Source organism: Orbicella faveolata, unplaced genomic scaffold, assembly GCF_042242905.1.
Source record: "Orbicella faveolata isolate gen_17 unplaced genomic scaffold, um_ofav_v1 contig_3, whole genome shotgun sequence".
NCBI lineage: Eukaryota > Metazoa > Cnidaria > Anthozoa > Scleractinia > Merulinidae > Orbicella > Orbicella faveolata.
The window spans coordinates 20,193,153-20,208,113 of NW_028301558.1; the positions used below are offsets into that span (position 1 = coordinate 20,193,153).

A 14,961-nucleotide genomic window follows, 5' to 3' on the forward strand; every position below is an offset into this window, starting at 1 on the left:
CCTTAGCAACTGAAAGTTGGGAATATACAAATGTAGTCTCTCGAAACCGATGTATAAATGGTACACAAAGGCGAAGCCAACAGGAGGCAGAAAATCCAGTCGTACAAGCCAACTAGCACCCATTCTTCTCATCTGTTGGCTCTACAATAGTGCCCAGTCATCTTAGTAGAATTCCTTTCGATCACGTGACTCTCGTAAAACAGACAAACGTTACTTTTTAGCTGCCAACTTAATGTGAGCTTCGCCCACACAAAAATGAATAAACGAGTAAGTATATTTGCGCCTTCTAAGTTGTGTTTAATGCTAAATGAAGTGTAGTTTACATGAAACATTCAGCAAAAACGAAGCAATAGACTCTCGAAGCAAAAGAAGATCATTAATGTCGGGAAACACGTTCATTGTCGGAAATCTTTTAGATAACAAAATTAAATTACTCCCTTTGTTAAACTTAACATACTCCAAAAAACAAAAGTAGAAAAGGCGTTAACCAAAACCTCATCTTAAATGCTAAACTCGTTTGAACACTGAATTGAGCGAACATAGGTTTATTACTGCACTGCAATCACCGACGTCATTTCTGGGAAGAAAAAGCAACATATCTGGGATCGATAAACCACAGAGAAAAGAAGAAACAAATGGGATTAAACTAACCCTGCGTTGGAGGCCGCTATTCATATTATCAACAAGAAAGCTTGGTTCCAGTCCATCTCTGTTAAGCGCGGGCAACTTAACTCGGTATTTACCTGTACCCGTGCACCGGATGCGGGGTATCTCAAGATCTATAATAAACTTTGGCCATGTCTCACCAAAGTAAGAGACAAGAATATTTGTATTTACTGCAAATAGGAGTTTTTCCCTTAGGGAAAAAAGTCAAAGGCAATTTATGACTTTTGCCGTAAACGTCATCATCAAAGTTTCTGTCAGGGCTTTCCTGTTCACAGCCGTCATACGCATAATTTGCCAATGATCCAGACAGATAATGTGATATAGTCGATAGTCTTTTGTTCAACTGTTTAACATCACGGAGGGCTGGGGCTCTGATTGCAACTAGGCCAAAATTTGGAAGCTTTACTGGTACTTCATTACTCTCGTCCTAACACCGCTATCTCGCTAAAGGTTCACTTTTTCTATGGTTACTGAAAACTGAAAACACGAATTTACTTCTGTTTCACAATGAGTCCGCTTGCAAAACCATTCATATATGAAAATGTGATCCGTCCGGCTTTTTATAGGATTTTTACTCAAATCAAACTCATTTTCATAAGAAAGGTTTTGAAAAGACTGGCACAAAGTAACTCGGAAATGACCTATTTGTTGTATTTTGCACTGAGACATATTTTTCTGGCAAATTAAATTTTTTCGTGGACAAATAAATTTCTATTTCAACTGCTGACTCCAAAACATCCCTAAAAAAGCTATGGAAACGTATTAAACTTCTCTTCAACTTCAATCCCCTTCCAGATTATTCTTGTTGGCCACTGTTGCTGGACGCATGTCCTGATTTCACTCTAGCCTGGTTACCTGGTATGATTACATGTTTCCAGGAGCTATGCCCACGGCTGTATTTTACCCCTGGTAGGTTCAACCACACCGGCCAGATTGGCCAAGGGGTGAGAGGTTAAAAGAAAGGCAGCCTCCGGTCTGGTTAAGGGCCACACCTTTTTAGAGATGCTGACAACAATTCCCAATTGACAAAATCCAGTTTTCAGATATAATTTTAATTATAGTTCTTGATCGCAAAAGTAGTCAACGTTCAAGAGCGCGCCACTCCTCTTTTTCTCGTCCACAGCGCATGTCTGTTCCCCTCGTCACTTCGTTCCCCAGGATTCCTTCTCCGTACCAAGGAACGGTTACCGGGATGCATCTTTGTTTCTTCTCGCCAACTTCACCGTAAAGAGAGGGATACGAGGACATAGGGAACATCTATAGACAGACATTTGATCTTCCTTTGCTTCGTTGTGTTAGACTTCAGTGACAATGTGTTGTGATAACCTGATGTCATTCGATGCTTTTGTGGTGGAGGACTTCCTCCCACAAGAACACGCTCCAAACTTGTAGAGCAGCACAGCTACGCAAAGTATTACCAAGGCGACAAATGCAACGCTTCCTATCACAACAATCTCTGCCCCTGTCAGACCTGAAAGAACCACAAACATTCAGTAGCAGTATGAGTTAACATAAGTAAAAACTATAAGAACAAATATTTATAAACACTATTATCTTAGTAACTGTCAAGAGAGGATCAAGGGAAGAGAGTTAAGCTTACCGTCCACACTAATCCGTCACGAAAACGGAGCTTTTCGAAAACGCTCTTGAAACCGGAGGAATATGAAAACGACGGCTTTGCAATTTCGTGTAACCGGAAAATATTTTGAAAACGGAGCTTTTCCAAAGCAATGACATTACGATAATAATGAGATTTTCCTGCCCGGCTTTTCTTCAACCACAAATCCAAAATGGCCGGTTGCGTTTTCAAATTCCTCCGGCGTAGTTTGGACGTGAAACATTTGATGCATTTTCAGAGTGAAACCTCCGTTTTCAAATTCCGACGGCATAGTGAAGACGGGGCGTCAGTCAACGCAAGAGATGCGACTGATGTTGGACACCTAAAATGTCATTCTGATAACGTACTACTACCTAGATACACGAAGTGTCTGTGATTGAGTGCTTTTAGTGTTGGAGGAAAGGGTTAACGCGATGGTCACGCGAGTCACGCAATGTACTTTTTTGTTGAGGCTTTCAGGATTCCAGGGGCCAAAAAATTACCTGACACGTCGATCACGTAATCTGTGTTGGAGACCGAGTTAACGCGATGGTCACGCGAGTCACGCAATGGGTTTATATTAAAGATACGATCGGCCGGGGAATGTCTTTACTGGCAGGGTAAAAAGACAAACAACACAAGAAAAATCCAGACCTTCATGGCGACTTCCATCAGGTTTCGTAGTAACAGCATTGGCCGTAGTTACTCCTGATAATAAGAAAAACAGAACTACGTAAGAATACTAAAAGCAAAAGGCGTCCAAGCCTTAAAAAGCATATATAGTATACAAAGCGATAAAAGTATACAGAGGCTCCTTCTTGGTGTGGAAGACAGACAGTAGGACAAGTCACAATAACACACCGCCTCACAGAGTACATTGGTTTCATTGTTTTTCTCGTTGTTTTGTCTTTTTGTTCTTTATTGTTTTACGTCAACTGTGTCTTCCACACCAAGAACTGATATAGATGCGATACAATACTAATACTTAAATTAAAAAACAACAACAACAACAACAACAACAGGTACGTGTAGACATTAACAGTAACAGGAGCTCTGTTGGTCATAATGGGGAAGTAACTGGATTGACATTAAAAGTTGTGATCAAACTCTTACTCGCCCTCGTACTACTGCTATCTTAAGGTATCTAAGAGTATTTTCAGTCTTAATCAGTCTCTTAGTTAAGCCAAGAGACGAGGATGATCATCGTCTCTTGGTTAAGCTAACTCACTGCGAATGAAAGGTCTTGACACATGAGGGTTGCTGTCCAATGGATCACTATCTGTTCCGTGAAGAACAAGCGTCCAGTTGTACAAAGTACCTACAGCAAGTTAAGAATTCAAAATACATGTGCTATTATCTACTTCTTCATAAATTTACGTTTCTCTAGACTTGAGAGCAATCCTATCAAACGTTACCTGCAGGCAAAGTCCTTTCGATCACCATAGAAAATTCGCAAACCGGGGCGGATCCAGGATTTTTCTTAGCACGGGGTGCACCACTAATGGCGTAACTGACTGGGATGAGGTAAGTAAATTTTAAAAGCAATTACGGAAAAGAAGGCTTAATCTCAGGGAGGGGGGGGGGGGCATACACCCTGCACCCTCCCCCTCGATCCGTCCCAGCAACCGAAGTTTGAAGGCTACTCTGCTCGCAGGGCATATAAAATTGAACCGACTTTAATCACAATCACAATCACAATCACAATACATTATTCAAGAGAGACAAATAATATGTTTAAAAAAAATACCTCTTGGAATGGAAATCATGAGGTTAGCCCTATACGTGACAATTCCCATAAATAAAAAGCGTAATTACTAGTAAGGATTGTTTGATTTAAGGATTTAAGGATTGTTTGAAACAGGGCGGGTACAGGTGTACACGGTCAGTTCGAGCCATACCTTTAATATACAGACAAAACTATCAAAATACCAAATCGTGGAACAATCTACCAAAACGTATCACCGAAACCAGAAATGATGGTCGATATTCAGGTCTTTAAAACTGTACATTGGATAAATCATTGCAGCTTCCAAGAGATTCTACCAGCAGAAAAACTTAAAGGAAGACTTCCTGGGTAATATACATGTACCTCATTACATGAAAATTTCTAGACATGTAATCACGAGGTCGATTCGACGTAGCGAAATTAAAAGTCACTTAATTATTAAAAAAAATGTACAAAAATTCGTGCAATTTACGAAAAGTCAGTTTTACAAAGAATTGCAAAATTGATTAAAAAATTTCATGCAGTGTTAAAAAAGTTTAGATAGTATTTACCTGAAAATGCGTTGCGAGGAAAATGGTTCCTCAATCTCAATTTCCAAGTCCCCTGGGGATTTTCACCCCAAAAGTGCAGGCTAAGTATCGGCCAGTTGTTAAAATCGGTCGCTATGACGTCATATGGGCGATACGGAAGGATCTGAGACACAGTCCCACTAGGCGAGGTCACATAGCCTTCTAAGTAACCACGCCTGGAAAACCTGGCCTGGATTATTACGATCACGTGTTCCAAGTACTTGATGTTACTGTCTTTACCACAGTCATCTTCAGAGACTGTAAGATCCAATACAGTATCTCTACTTGACCAGATATGTCTGTGAGAAAAATGTTATGAATTAGTAGCTGAAAATGGCATATTCCACAAAGACCCCCAGGCTGCTACCATCTTTTGCGGCTTGATTGTAACTGAACGAGCTTTCTAATAGGGTTTCTAATTAGGGAGCAGGGATAGCGCAGTGGTGAGAGCACTCGCCTCCCACCAATGTGGCCCCGGTTTGATTCCAGCCCAGTGCCATATGTGCGTCGAGTTTGTTGTTGGTTCTCGCCTTGCTCCGAGGGTTTTTCTCCGGGTTCTCCAGCTTTCTTCCCTCCACAAAAACCAACCCTCCAAATCCAATTTGACCAGGATAGAGGACCTGCATGAAAATCAGCCAAGGCTGATGTGACTCCTTCTCTAAATATTGTAATTTATGTATTTTTTATTTATTTATTTAGGGCCATTAGCGCGGTTTTCAATTGAGTGTTGTAAAACCAACACCAAACCAATTACTTACCAATTAGACTACTCAGCCAATCTCAAACCATAGTAAAACCAAAACCAAAGTAATTGTCTTATTACTTTCGACACTCAAATGAAAACCGCTCTATTGGAACTAATTACTGGAACTAACTTACAACTAAGGCTAATGCGGAGAGTCTAATCAAATGCAAATGTGACATTATTCTCTTTTTAATGATATTCCCCGCATGAGCCGCCACTGCAAGCTAGTTCCAGTCCAATACCGAAAATGCGAATATGGTATATTTAGTCCCTTGTTACCTGTAGACACTGGGCTGCGGTATTTCGCATTTGATCTGTCTGGCCACTGCACGCCATGATCTTGAATATTCCACCATTGCTGCACCATCCATGAGTCCAAACCCAAAGTAACTGCTAACTGTAAAAGAACATAAACAACTCTCCTAACTTTAGTCTTGCTGAGGGAGACACGGTAACCTAGCAATGGTTAGTGCACTGCATCTGCTCTCCTGGTTTGAGCCCTGGCAGGATGGGGGGGGGGGGGGGGGGATTCATTGCATTGTGTTTTAGGCAAGACACTTTAATAGAGCCTCTCCCATCAGGGTGTCTGAAAGGGTAGTATTGATCTGTTAGGGAAACCACACAGAATGCTAGGGTATAGCCTAAGATGAACTTGCATCCTATCCACGGGGAGTAGCAATACCTTAAGCCACCCCATGCTACAGAGGCCAAGATAAACTATAAAGTGACGTTTCATTTGTGATTTGGAGTACACTGAGGACTGATCGCTGATGAGGGTTGGTCCCAGAGGTCAAAAAGGGATTTTATGTGTGGGCAGAATCCACTGAGCGATTCAAATGTAGGCGTCAAATGACTGCCTGGACTCCCCTCATGCAACGGATTTCTACAATGAATGCCTGAACTTCTTTGGAGTGACTGGAGTCTTGGGAAGGAAAGAGGTTAAGGTTAGGATAAGACAAATAACATGCTGGTGACTCAAATAAAAATAAAAAATGTGAAAGAAAATAAAAGGTGGATCACAAAGAAACTGAGACATTCAATGACTCGAACTCTTGCAATTAAATTTTAAGGCAACCTGTTTAAACACACTTCTTTATGAGCAAGTTTACTTCACCACCACATTTTCCAATGTTTCCAGAGATGCAGCTGTGGGAAAATTGATCTTCAACATGCTGAATAATCTTATCTCTCCACCACACCAATAAATTTAAGGTGTGGCACATACGGTGGCCTGTTCCACGAGTTCAGTTAGTCACAGAGTAGTGCGAATGGGATTGTTTTTTTTTTTTAAATAGCCATTCTCATGATGATCCCCAACTTAAGGAGGAGCAGGCTAGCTATGATGCAGTATCCATGCAAACCTTAGGTTCGGACACACTTTAGACTCACCCCACAGCCCTGCTGAATTCTGCAGCCAGTCATCAGAACGAGGCACATCATAATTTGATGAGTAAGCTATCAAATGCTGAACATCACGCCATGTGAGGTTAGAACTGAAAAGGAAAAATAAAACCGCGGTTTAAGCATATACAATAATTCTGAAAAGGACAGCAAATACCTTTAATAGGTAATTTTCCAGTTATTAGTGCTGAGCTGATTGGTCAAAACCTCAACTCTGATTAGTGAAATTATCTCTTATTTCTTGTTTTCCCCAGAGTTAAATCACTAAGGAATGGACATCCCTTCCACACAGCAGTAAACATAGAAGTTACAATATGTACTGACTTGACTTCCAGTGCCAAAGCTATGATTCCAGAAGCTATTGCAGTCGCAGCTGAGGTTGATGCAAATGTTGATGTACAGGTGTCATTAAGGTCTGAAGTAATCTAAAGGAAATAATGTGAGCCAAATTGTAAGAACGTAACATTTTGGGTTCCTTGCCATTTCACTGAAAAAACTGTAGCCATCTGACTGACTGACTGTTTGGCTGGCTGATGTGTCTGACTGACTGACATACCTCACTGACTGACTGTCTCGCAATTGTCTGTCTGCCCGTTGTTCTGTTTGACTGGCAGACACACTGACTTGCTCTCTTGAGTATCTGACTCAATAACTGACTGTCTGTCTCACTGACTGCTGAGTACCTGACTGGTTGATTCACAGGTGAACTTACGATAGCATCAACTCCAGCTCCCATGTTATCCTGGCTGTATGTGGAAGCCATTATCGCTGAACACCTCTCAGCATATCCAGGGATGCTTCCATTTCTACTGACTCCAGTAATGGTAATAGTGAAGACACTGTTTGCATATCCATTGTAAGCACAGTTATCAAATTCTCTTCCACCATTTCCAGCTGCAAAAACAAATATTGATCCTTTCCCTTGTCGGCCCTAATTTGAAAGGAATGAAAAAATAGCATGTTCAAAACTAAAACTAATTAAATAATAGCAAATGAATCAAGTTCAAAACTACAATGCAATCTGTGTAAGATCCTGCACTAGCAAGGTTGAGCCTTGAGGCACAAACTTAAGAGAACATGACTAAATTGCATGAACGTACAAGTTTTGTGAACCTTACGTTTAAGTTAGAGGTATATTCCAAAAATCAATGATGGCAAAAGAAGATAGACACACTTATTAAGAGGAAAGAAGTATAAACTTGAGTTATTTCATTTCTACACTGTAGATTGGGCTACCCAGCAACACTCAGATACTTCATTTAAAGACCTTTCAGAGACTCACTATTTTTGTTCCTTTCTCCAGCTGGTCTCTTGCTAGTTGTTTTGGTCCTTCCATGGTCCATCCTGTGTCAGCAGGACCCCAGCTACATGAATAGATATCTATGTACTGTTGCTGGTATTGAAATGCTAGAGCCTCCATGGAATCTGTAGGGTCGTCATCTCCAAATATACGAATACCTGTGGGCAAAGAAACCTTGGGTGAAAGATCAGTTTTTCTTGACAAACTCGTTTATGATACATGGTCATATAAAAAAGGAAATTTAGCGTTTCAAAGAAAATTACAATGAATAAAAAAAATATAATAAATTGCAGCATTTAGAGAGGAAGCCACATGAGACTCAGCTGCTTTTCATGTGGGTCCCCTAACCTAGTCAAATTGGAATTTGGAGAGTTGGTTTTTGTGGAGGGAGGGAAAACCAGAGAACCCAGTGAAAAACCCTTGGAGCAAGGTGAGAATCAACATCCAACTCAACCCACATATGGCACCGGGCCGGAATTGAACCTGCGCCACATTGGTAGGAGGCAAGTGCTCTCACCATCGACATCCCTGATTCCATCTCCTTGCTCCCCAAAATTCTGAAAACACTTCAGTTATACATCAAATTAACATTACCTCCAAGTTTTGCATTAAAGGCAACTCCAATCCCACATTGACTGTTATTAGCTGAAGCTGCAATGACTCCACCACAACGATTACCGTGCCTGAAGAAAAGAAGCTAAACACGTCAGTATCAATACAATTCTACTGTACTGTCTGTAATTTATATATTATAATCACACAAACCACTAGAACTCACTCAAGAAGACAAAAGAAGGAAGAGGAAAACAATTATGTGTTGACAGATAGATGAATCTTAATGAACAATAATTAACAGGGGCACCCACAGTTGGATGGCTAATTATAGATGATTAATTGCAGTAATGTTGTGGATGGATCTCTATATACTTACAAAACTGTTTGAAAAAAGAAAGAAAGCCTAATTAATATATTACTTGCTCGTTTATTTCTGGCTGAACTTTGCTTTTCATGATGAATTGCAACTCGTTTACTTTAGAACCGTACATTGGCACATTGGGTGATCAAAACCTCAACTGGCCGTGGCCTGGGGCCCGTTTCTTGAAGGTCCCGAAAAGTTTTCGCATGGGAAAAGCCATAGCAAAATCTCAAACCCTACGACTTCAGAGCTGTTTTAAGCACATATTGTTAACATAAACAGAGGTTCTCTTCAAACAAGAATTAAATAAAAATGGCTTTGCGGGCCCGAAAAAGTTTCCGGGGCTTTTGAGAAACGGGCCCCTGGTCTCTTTCAAATCACTAATGGTTCACAACTGCTACTAATTTTTAGTCAAGCAAGTTCTAAAAGCTTAATAAAGTGTTGCAATCATGTTTCTCTTAGTCTGTAAAAATAATTTCATTTTCTTTTTCACCCTGCAAATGTCCCCACAGGATCAGGTGCCAAAGTGTCATCCAAATCTACCAGATCCAAGCTTGCTTCAGGATCCTGGAGAAAATAAAACAAAAGGTACAAAACAGGTGTCCAAAATTTTGTTTCAAATCAGCTTTGACTTATGCCCAGATACCTGTTTGATATACTTTTTATAATTTCTTTTTTATTTTAAAGTAAACTAAAGATAACTTAGACTTTACTTACATAATTATCTTTTAGATCAGGATGAAATTCCTGAAGGCCATCATCAACAACTGCAACAACAATCCCTTTGCCAGTTACACCTTGCTGCCAAACCTTGTCAATATTCATTCCTTTTCCATCAGGAGAATTCTGATTAAAAGGAAAATAGGCTGTTAAATACAGTTGACCCCTGCATCTCTACACTATCAATCTGGAGTGAATGCACGATTTTTGAGAAGGGGGTTTGTGATACGGACTGCTGAAGGTGGTCTCTTGTTATGTACATGTAGGGGGGTCTGGAGGCATATATTTCTTCCTTTCTTTCTTTCTAACCCTAACCCTAACCACTATGGACAGGGTCCACAGACTACCCTATGGACTGGTCCATGGACAACCCCTACAGACCCCCTCCAGACCCCTTAAAACATACATACATAGCCCTTCCATGGGCCACCCCCAAAATAGAATAAAAATAATAAATAGAGATTTCATTCACAGGTTGTCTAATAGATTACTCTTGTCGGCAAAATTTTGAATGTTACATTGTGCAAATGTGACAGACTTGGGTTTAGGCTCAGGCGCAAGTTATATTATCACATGTACACAATGCCATTTTTGTTTGTCGTGGGTACAGTAAACACCCGCGTATAAGAACCTAGTGATTTAAGAACCTACAGGCTGAAATTGGGCATTTTAATACCCAAATATATAAGAACCTATTTAGGCTGGCAAAGAACAATAGGTTCTTATACAAAAAAACACTCTTATTTTGTAGCCAAAATACTGGATTTTAATTGATAGAAATTGTGAAATTTCTGAGAAACACCATGAAAATTATTTGTTTAATTGAAAATCTTTTAAATACAGAGTATAGAATACTGTATAAAATTATACTGGTGTAGCCTTGGGACTTGAATCTGTAGAGTGCCCTGACTTTTGCTCATGTGAAATACACATTACTGCTTGTCTTTTTCATTCCAACTGTAACAGTGATACCCAAAGAAAATGTTTGTTCTTTCTGTGTACAGTACAATGCATCTTTATTTCAATACGCAAGAAAATTAATATTTTGTTTCACATTGTATTTGATTATTTTCAAATTGGTTCAATTTTAATTCCCTAAATTGGGTTTTTATTTATTTTTGCTGTTTATAAATTTATATATTTATATTGCTGTTAACAATTTACATTATTATCAAATACAACTGTAAATATGGTAGCCTATGATACTGAATTTATTATTGTTTAAAAAATAAGGCTTGGCATTTTTGCGGTTTAAAATACAAATGTTCAACCATTATGACATACTAGTACTACAGTAGCTCTCTGAATGGTATCACTATGACAACTCCTACAAATAAGAACCTACTAAGAACCTAATCAGCCTGAGTTCGGAAAAACTACCCCAAAATATAAGAACCCATTCAGCCTGAACCCAAAAATTCTAGGTTCTTATACGTGGGTGTTTACTGTATATATGAAAGACCGGGAAGCCTCCGAGAATCCTCAACATTTTGAGCTCCTTCCCTCGCCATTCGTTAATCCCTTATGAATTCGTTCAGGCTTCACAATTTGATCAGCGGAATTACAAGCAAGCTCAGTTCCATAGCCAGATTGAGTCATGAATGGAAGATAAGGACTTTTCTTCTTTTTCCAACGGCATCTCCTTACACCAAAAACAGCTTATTATTTTGGGTTTTTTTAAAAGCACAGCGTAATGCTCGAAATTTCACCGACATGAATAATCCATTAGACAAACCATAAGTGAAATCAATATTTTATTCTATTGTGGGGCGGTCCATAGAAGGGGACTGTAGGGGTTGTCCATGGACCGGTCCATAGGGTAGTAAGTGGACCCAGTCCATAGTAAGGGGGGGGGGGGGGGGTCAGTGTTTTCCGGTTACCCTTGAAGACAGGCTACTAAAAATAGCCAAAGTGTACAGGCTGTCTATAGGATGAAGCTGCAAATCTTCCTTACTGCTATTTAATATAACTATATAAATTATATATAATTTAAAAGTAAATATATATGTACAAGTGTACATGAATTACAGTATATTACACATATGATGAATGTTTGTAAAATTTAAAACTGTGGTTTTGTTGTGATTTTCCTGCTTTCCAGACTTTTTGGTACATTTTCTATGCATTACAGTTTAAGTGTCCCCAATAAGAAGGCAAACCCTGTAGGGATAGCCACCAAGTAGTTTTTCTTTTGAAGCATACTGTTATATAAAGTTGTTGTTTGGTTACTTGTTGGATTGATTGAATGATGTTTTGTTCATTCCATTAACACAGAGCAGAAAATTTATGTAATACATTTTTAAATTTATTAACAGACAATTACACTTCAGTCCGACCTGCAATCTCAAAATACATTGCATGACTTATTATTTGAATATTCAACTGACATGTACAGTCATACTTATCTGAATATTTCACAATCATTGAATAATATTATAGCTGTTTTTTTCAGTCTGTAAATTTGGTGCTTATATTTTTGACACAATATTCTGTGACAGAAGGTTGAAAATAATTTGCCTACTTTATACTGGTCATGCAGAAAGAGAAGACAATTAGATATTTCAGGGTACAATACATACATGTGTACAACACACAAGTTTAAACTATACAGGTCTACATGTATATGAAGATCAAAGCAGACAATAAGCCAGTAATTTAAGGTTTCTTGGACAATCACTTTTGTAACTCACCAAATACCATCTTTGCTCTCTCCACCTGGGATCATTAAATAAGACAGAGGATAGCTGGCTGTCATAGAGAACTCTCTTCCGCCTTACTTGTTGGGAGAACAAAATGACCTTAAAAGTCAATTAAAACAAAACAAGAAACACAATGAAAATTATTTTTTTTAAATGAATGCAAACTCAGTTATTAGAGCCATTAAAGTGTATTAACTGATTGCATCTACAGGCTAATTAGCTATTATGTAAGACTTAGTCACTCCCTACCAATGGCTCTGCACTCAGACCATCTCCCTGAATCTGAGTTGGCTGCAAAGAAATCGTGGGTAGGCTTTTGTTCTCAAAAAGATAGCAATCAGCAGAAATCTGAGAGACAGGACTACACAATGAAATTACGTCATCATGATGGTAATTTGCACTTACTTCTTTCTTAAGACATACATGTACAGTATGACAATTCATCTGACGAAACACTGCTTTTTACAAGGCAAAGTTACCAAGAGTGTTAACCAAATTAAAGCTTAAAATGTTCAAAGTATCCCGGTGCTCATGTACATGTAGTGACCTCATAGGAATGTATGTGTGGTACGTGTATTTGTTACAAGTGAAGTTACAGTAACTTCATGAATTGCAAAACATAAATAAAATTGTTTTTTAGAAACAACTTTGTAAAATTAGTAGAAAATCACTTGCATCTTCACGCATCATCTCCCACTTGTTGCATGATTTTGGCTTGTAACCATTATTTTCTCAGATGCATTTCATAAAAGTCTACATTTTCTCCCTGGTGTGGCATTATGATTACATGTAAATTATACAATGCAGAAAGTATTTATCATTTACCTTCAGTTTGTAGGAGAATCCATAATTTTCAGCAATTCTCTTTGCTCCATCAGTATCTAAAGTTACTTGCACAGCCCATGTGCTGGTATACTTGCGGCCTCTCACTATCACATGGGTATTAGAGAAAGCCAGAATAACCAACAGCTTGAAGAACCACATCAGACAGTATAAATCTAAGAAATAATGAGATAATATAGTACACTTTTGGCAAACTGGTCCAAGATGAAAAGGTCTTTCATCTTAATTTTTGTACTACATACTTGTGAATTAGTTTAACTGGTAAATTGCTTTTTCAGAACATATATATAATTATAAAACCACTAACTTGCTAATTACAACACAATGCAATGACCCCAACCATGTAATTATAAATGCCTCTAAACTTTTACCTATCCTATCGGGTATACTGTGTATTTCTTTCAAATTTGCTGTGAATATTTGGGAATTCCTTACAACAATTTTTTTAAACTTAGACACTAAAAGCAGGGCTTCAGGTGTAAATAATACTGAAAACTGTAACAAATACTCAGTAATCAATGAATGATGAAGGGAATATACCATCATAGTTCCTTTTACATTGCTGTACATATGCATAGTGATGCAGCTACAGACCAGTGTACTCCAAAACGATCTCACAACAGAAAAGAAATTACTGCTTTTCCGTTTATGTTTTAACAGGTCTAAGCAGGATTACTTGTACTGTGGATACTGTATGGAGCTTGCATACTCAAACAATAATTTATTAAAGTTATTGTTGTAAAATAGGGCGGTTTTCAATTAAGTACTGAAAGAAATCTGGCAATTTCTTTGGTTTTGGTTTTTGGTTTTGGTTTCACTACGGTATGAGATTGGTTGCATAGCTAGTCTAGACCACATGCAATTGTAATTGGTAAGTGATTATATTGGTTTGGTTTTACGACACTCAATTGAAAACCGCACAAGGACCCAATTTATATCTAATTACCTTCGATTTTTGGGGTTTGGAATAGAAGATCAGAAGCACTACAGACTACAGCAACATTAAGACTTCCTTAAACAGCTAAACCACAGCTATAAAAGAGAACCAAAAGTTTAAACTACAGTTCAAAAGGATTAATCTTTGTGTAGAATTCACCAATTAATATTCTAGGCAGCTGTTTAAATATCAAGTGGCAGCAACAGCTGTAACCCGAGATATTTTCCGACACAAAGTGGCATTTGAAAATGTCCACGCCTTTATATAAGTAACAAATCTGGACCAAACCAACAGCTCGTGAGTTGAATCTGAAAGATTTTGAGTTGAAAATATTGAATCCCTTCTAATGTAATTTTGTTAAGCTGCAGGCGGTAAATTGAACAAACGAAAAAAAAAAAAATCAGTTTCATGGTCTTTCATTTTATCACATCAGCAGCCATGCAACCTCGTCCATAAAAAAGGATTTTTACTCACCGTGGCCTGTGATAATCAAAGTAGTTCAACCTCAATTGTCACAAGGTGTGCTGCCTCCCGGCCGACTGCAAATTTACTGTAGTATTATTTCCATCTCCTTGAATATCAAACAATAACTTTCATGGTTCCACGCTCTCTTCTCATAAAAGCGCCCAGAGGTATCGTAATCTCATGGCGAGATAAGAGTCGCACTGTTCATCCAACGGTGGGTTTCAAACAACGAAACTTTTAGGAAGTGCAACTGAACTATGCGCGGCCGCCATATTTTTAGGTTTAGGGACCATAATAATCCTCGAAAATTGGAATGGCGAACGTGGAACGTGGAACCTGGAAAGTTGGATCGTTTAAGGACGGTGCCTACTAAATAA

At 38.6% G+C, this 14,961-nt stretch overlaps 1 protein-coding gene across 2 annotated transcripts; it reads right to left on the reverse strand.

The window, feature by feature from the left end:
- Positions 1-1,697: 1,697 nt before the first annotated feature.
- LOC110061495 (neuroendocrine convertase 1-like) lies at positions 1,698-14,893 on the reverse strand. Of its 2 annotated transcripts, XM_089298068.1 has the most exons (17): positions 14,594-14,893; positions 14,129-14,214; positions 13,165-13,337; positions 12,589-12,687; positions 12,331-12,438; positions 9,638-9,766; positions 9,414-9,487; positions 8,599-8,687; positions 7,987-8,162; positions 7,417-7,635; positions 7,029-7,129; positions 6,693-6,796; positions 5,583-5,700; positions 4,541-4,857; positions 3,492-3,581; positions 2,918-2,971; positions 1,698-2,137 (listed from the first exon to the last, which is right to left on the reverse strand). In XM_089298068.1, the coding sequence occupies exons 3-17, from the start codon at positions 13,321-13,323 to the stop codon at positions 1,962-1,964; spliced, it is 2,013 nt and encodes a 670-aa protein (XP_089154194.1). In that variant the 5' UTR covers positions 13,324-13,337; positions 14,129-14,214; positions 14,594-14,893; the 3' UTR covers positions 1,698-1,961. The 2 variants fall into 2 exon arrangements, with proteins under 2 accessions (XP_089154194.1, XP_089154195.1); XM_089298069.1 differs by lacking the exon at positions 14,129-14,214.
- Positions 14,894-14,961: the final 68 nt, after the last annotated feature.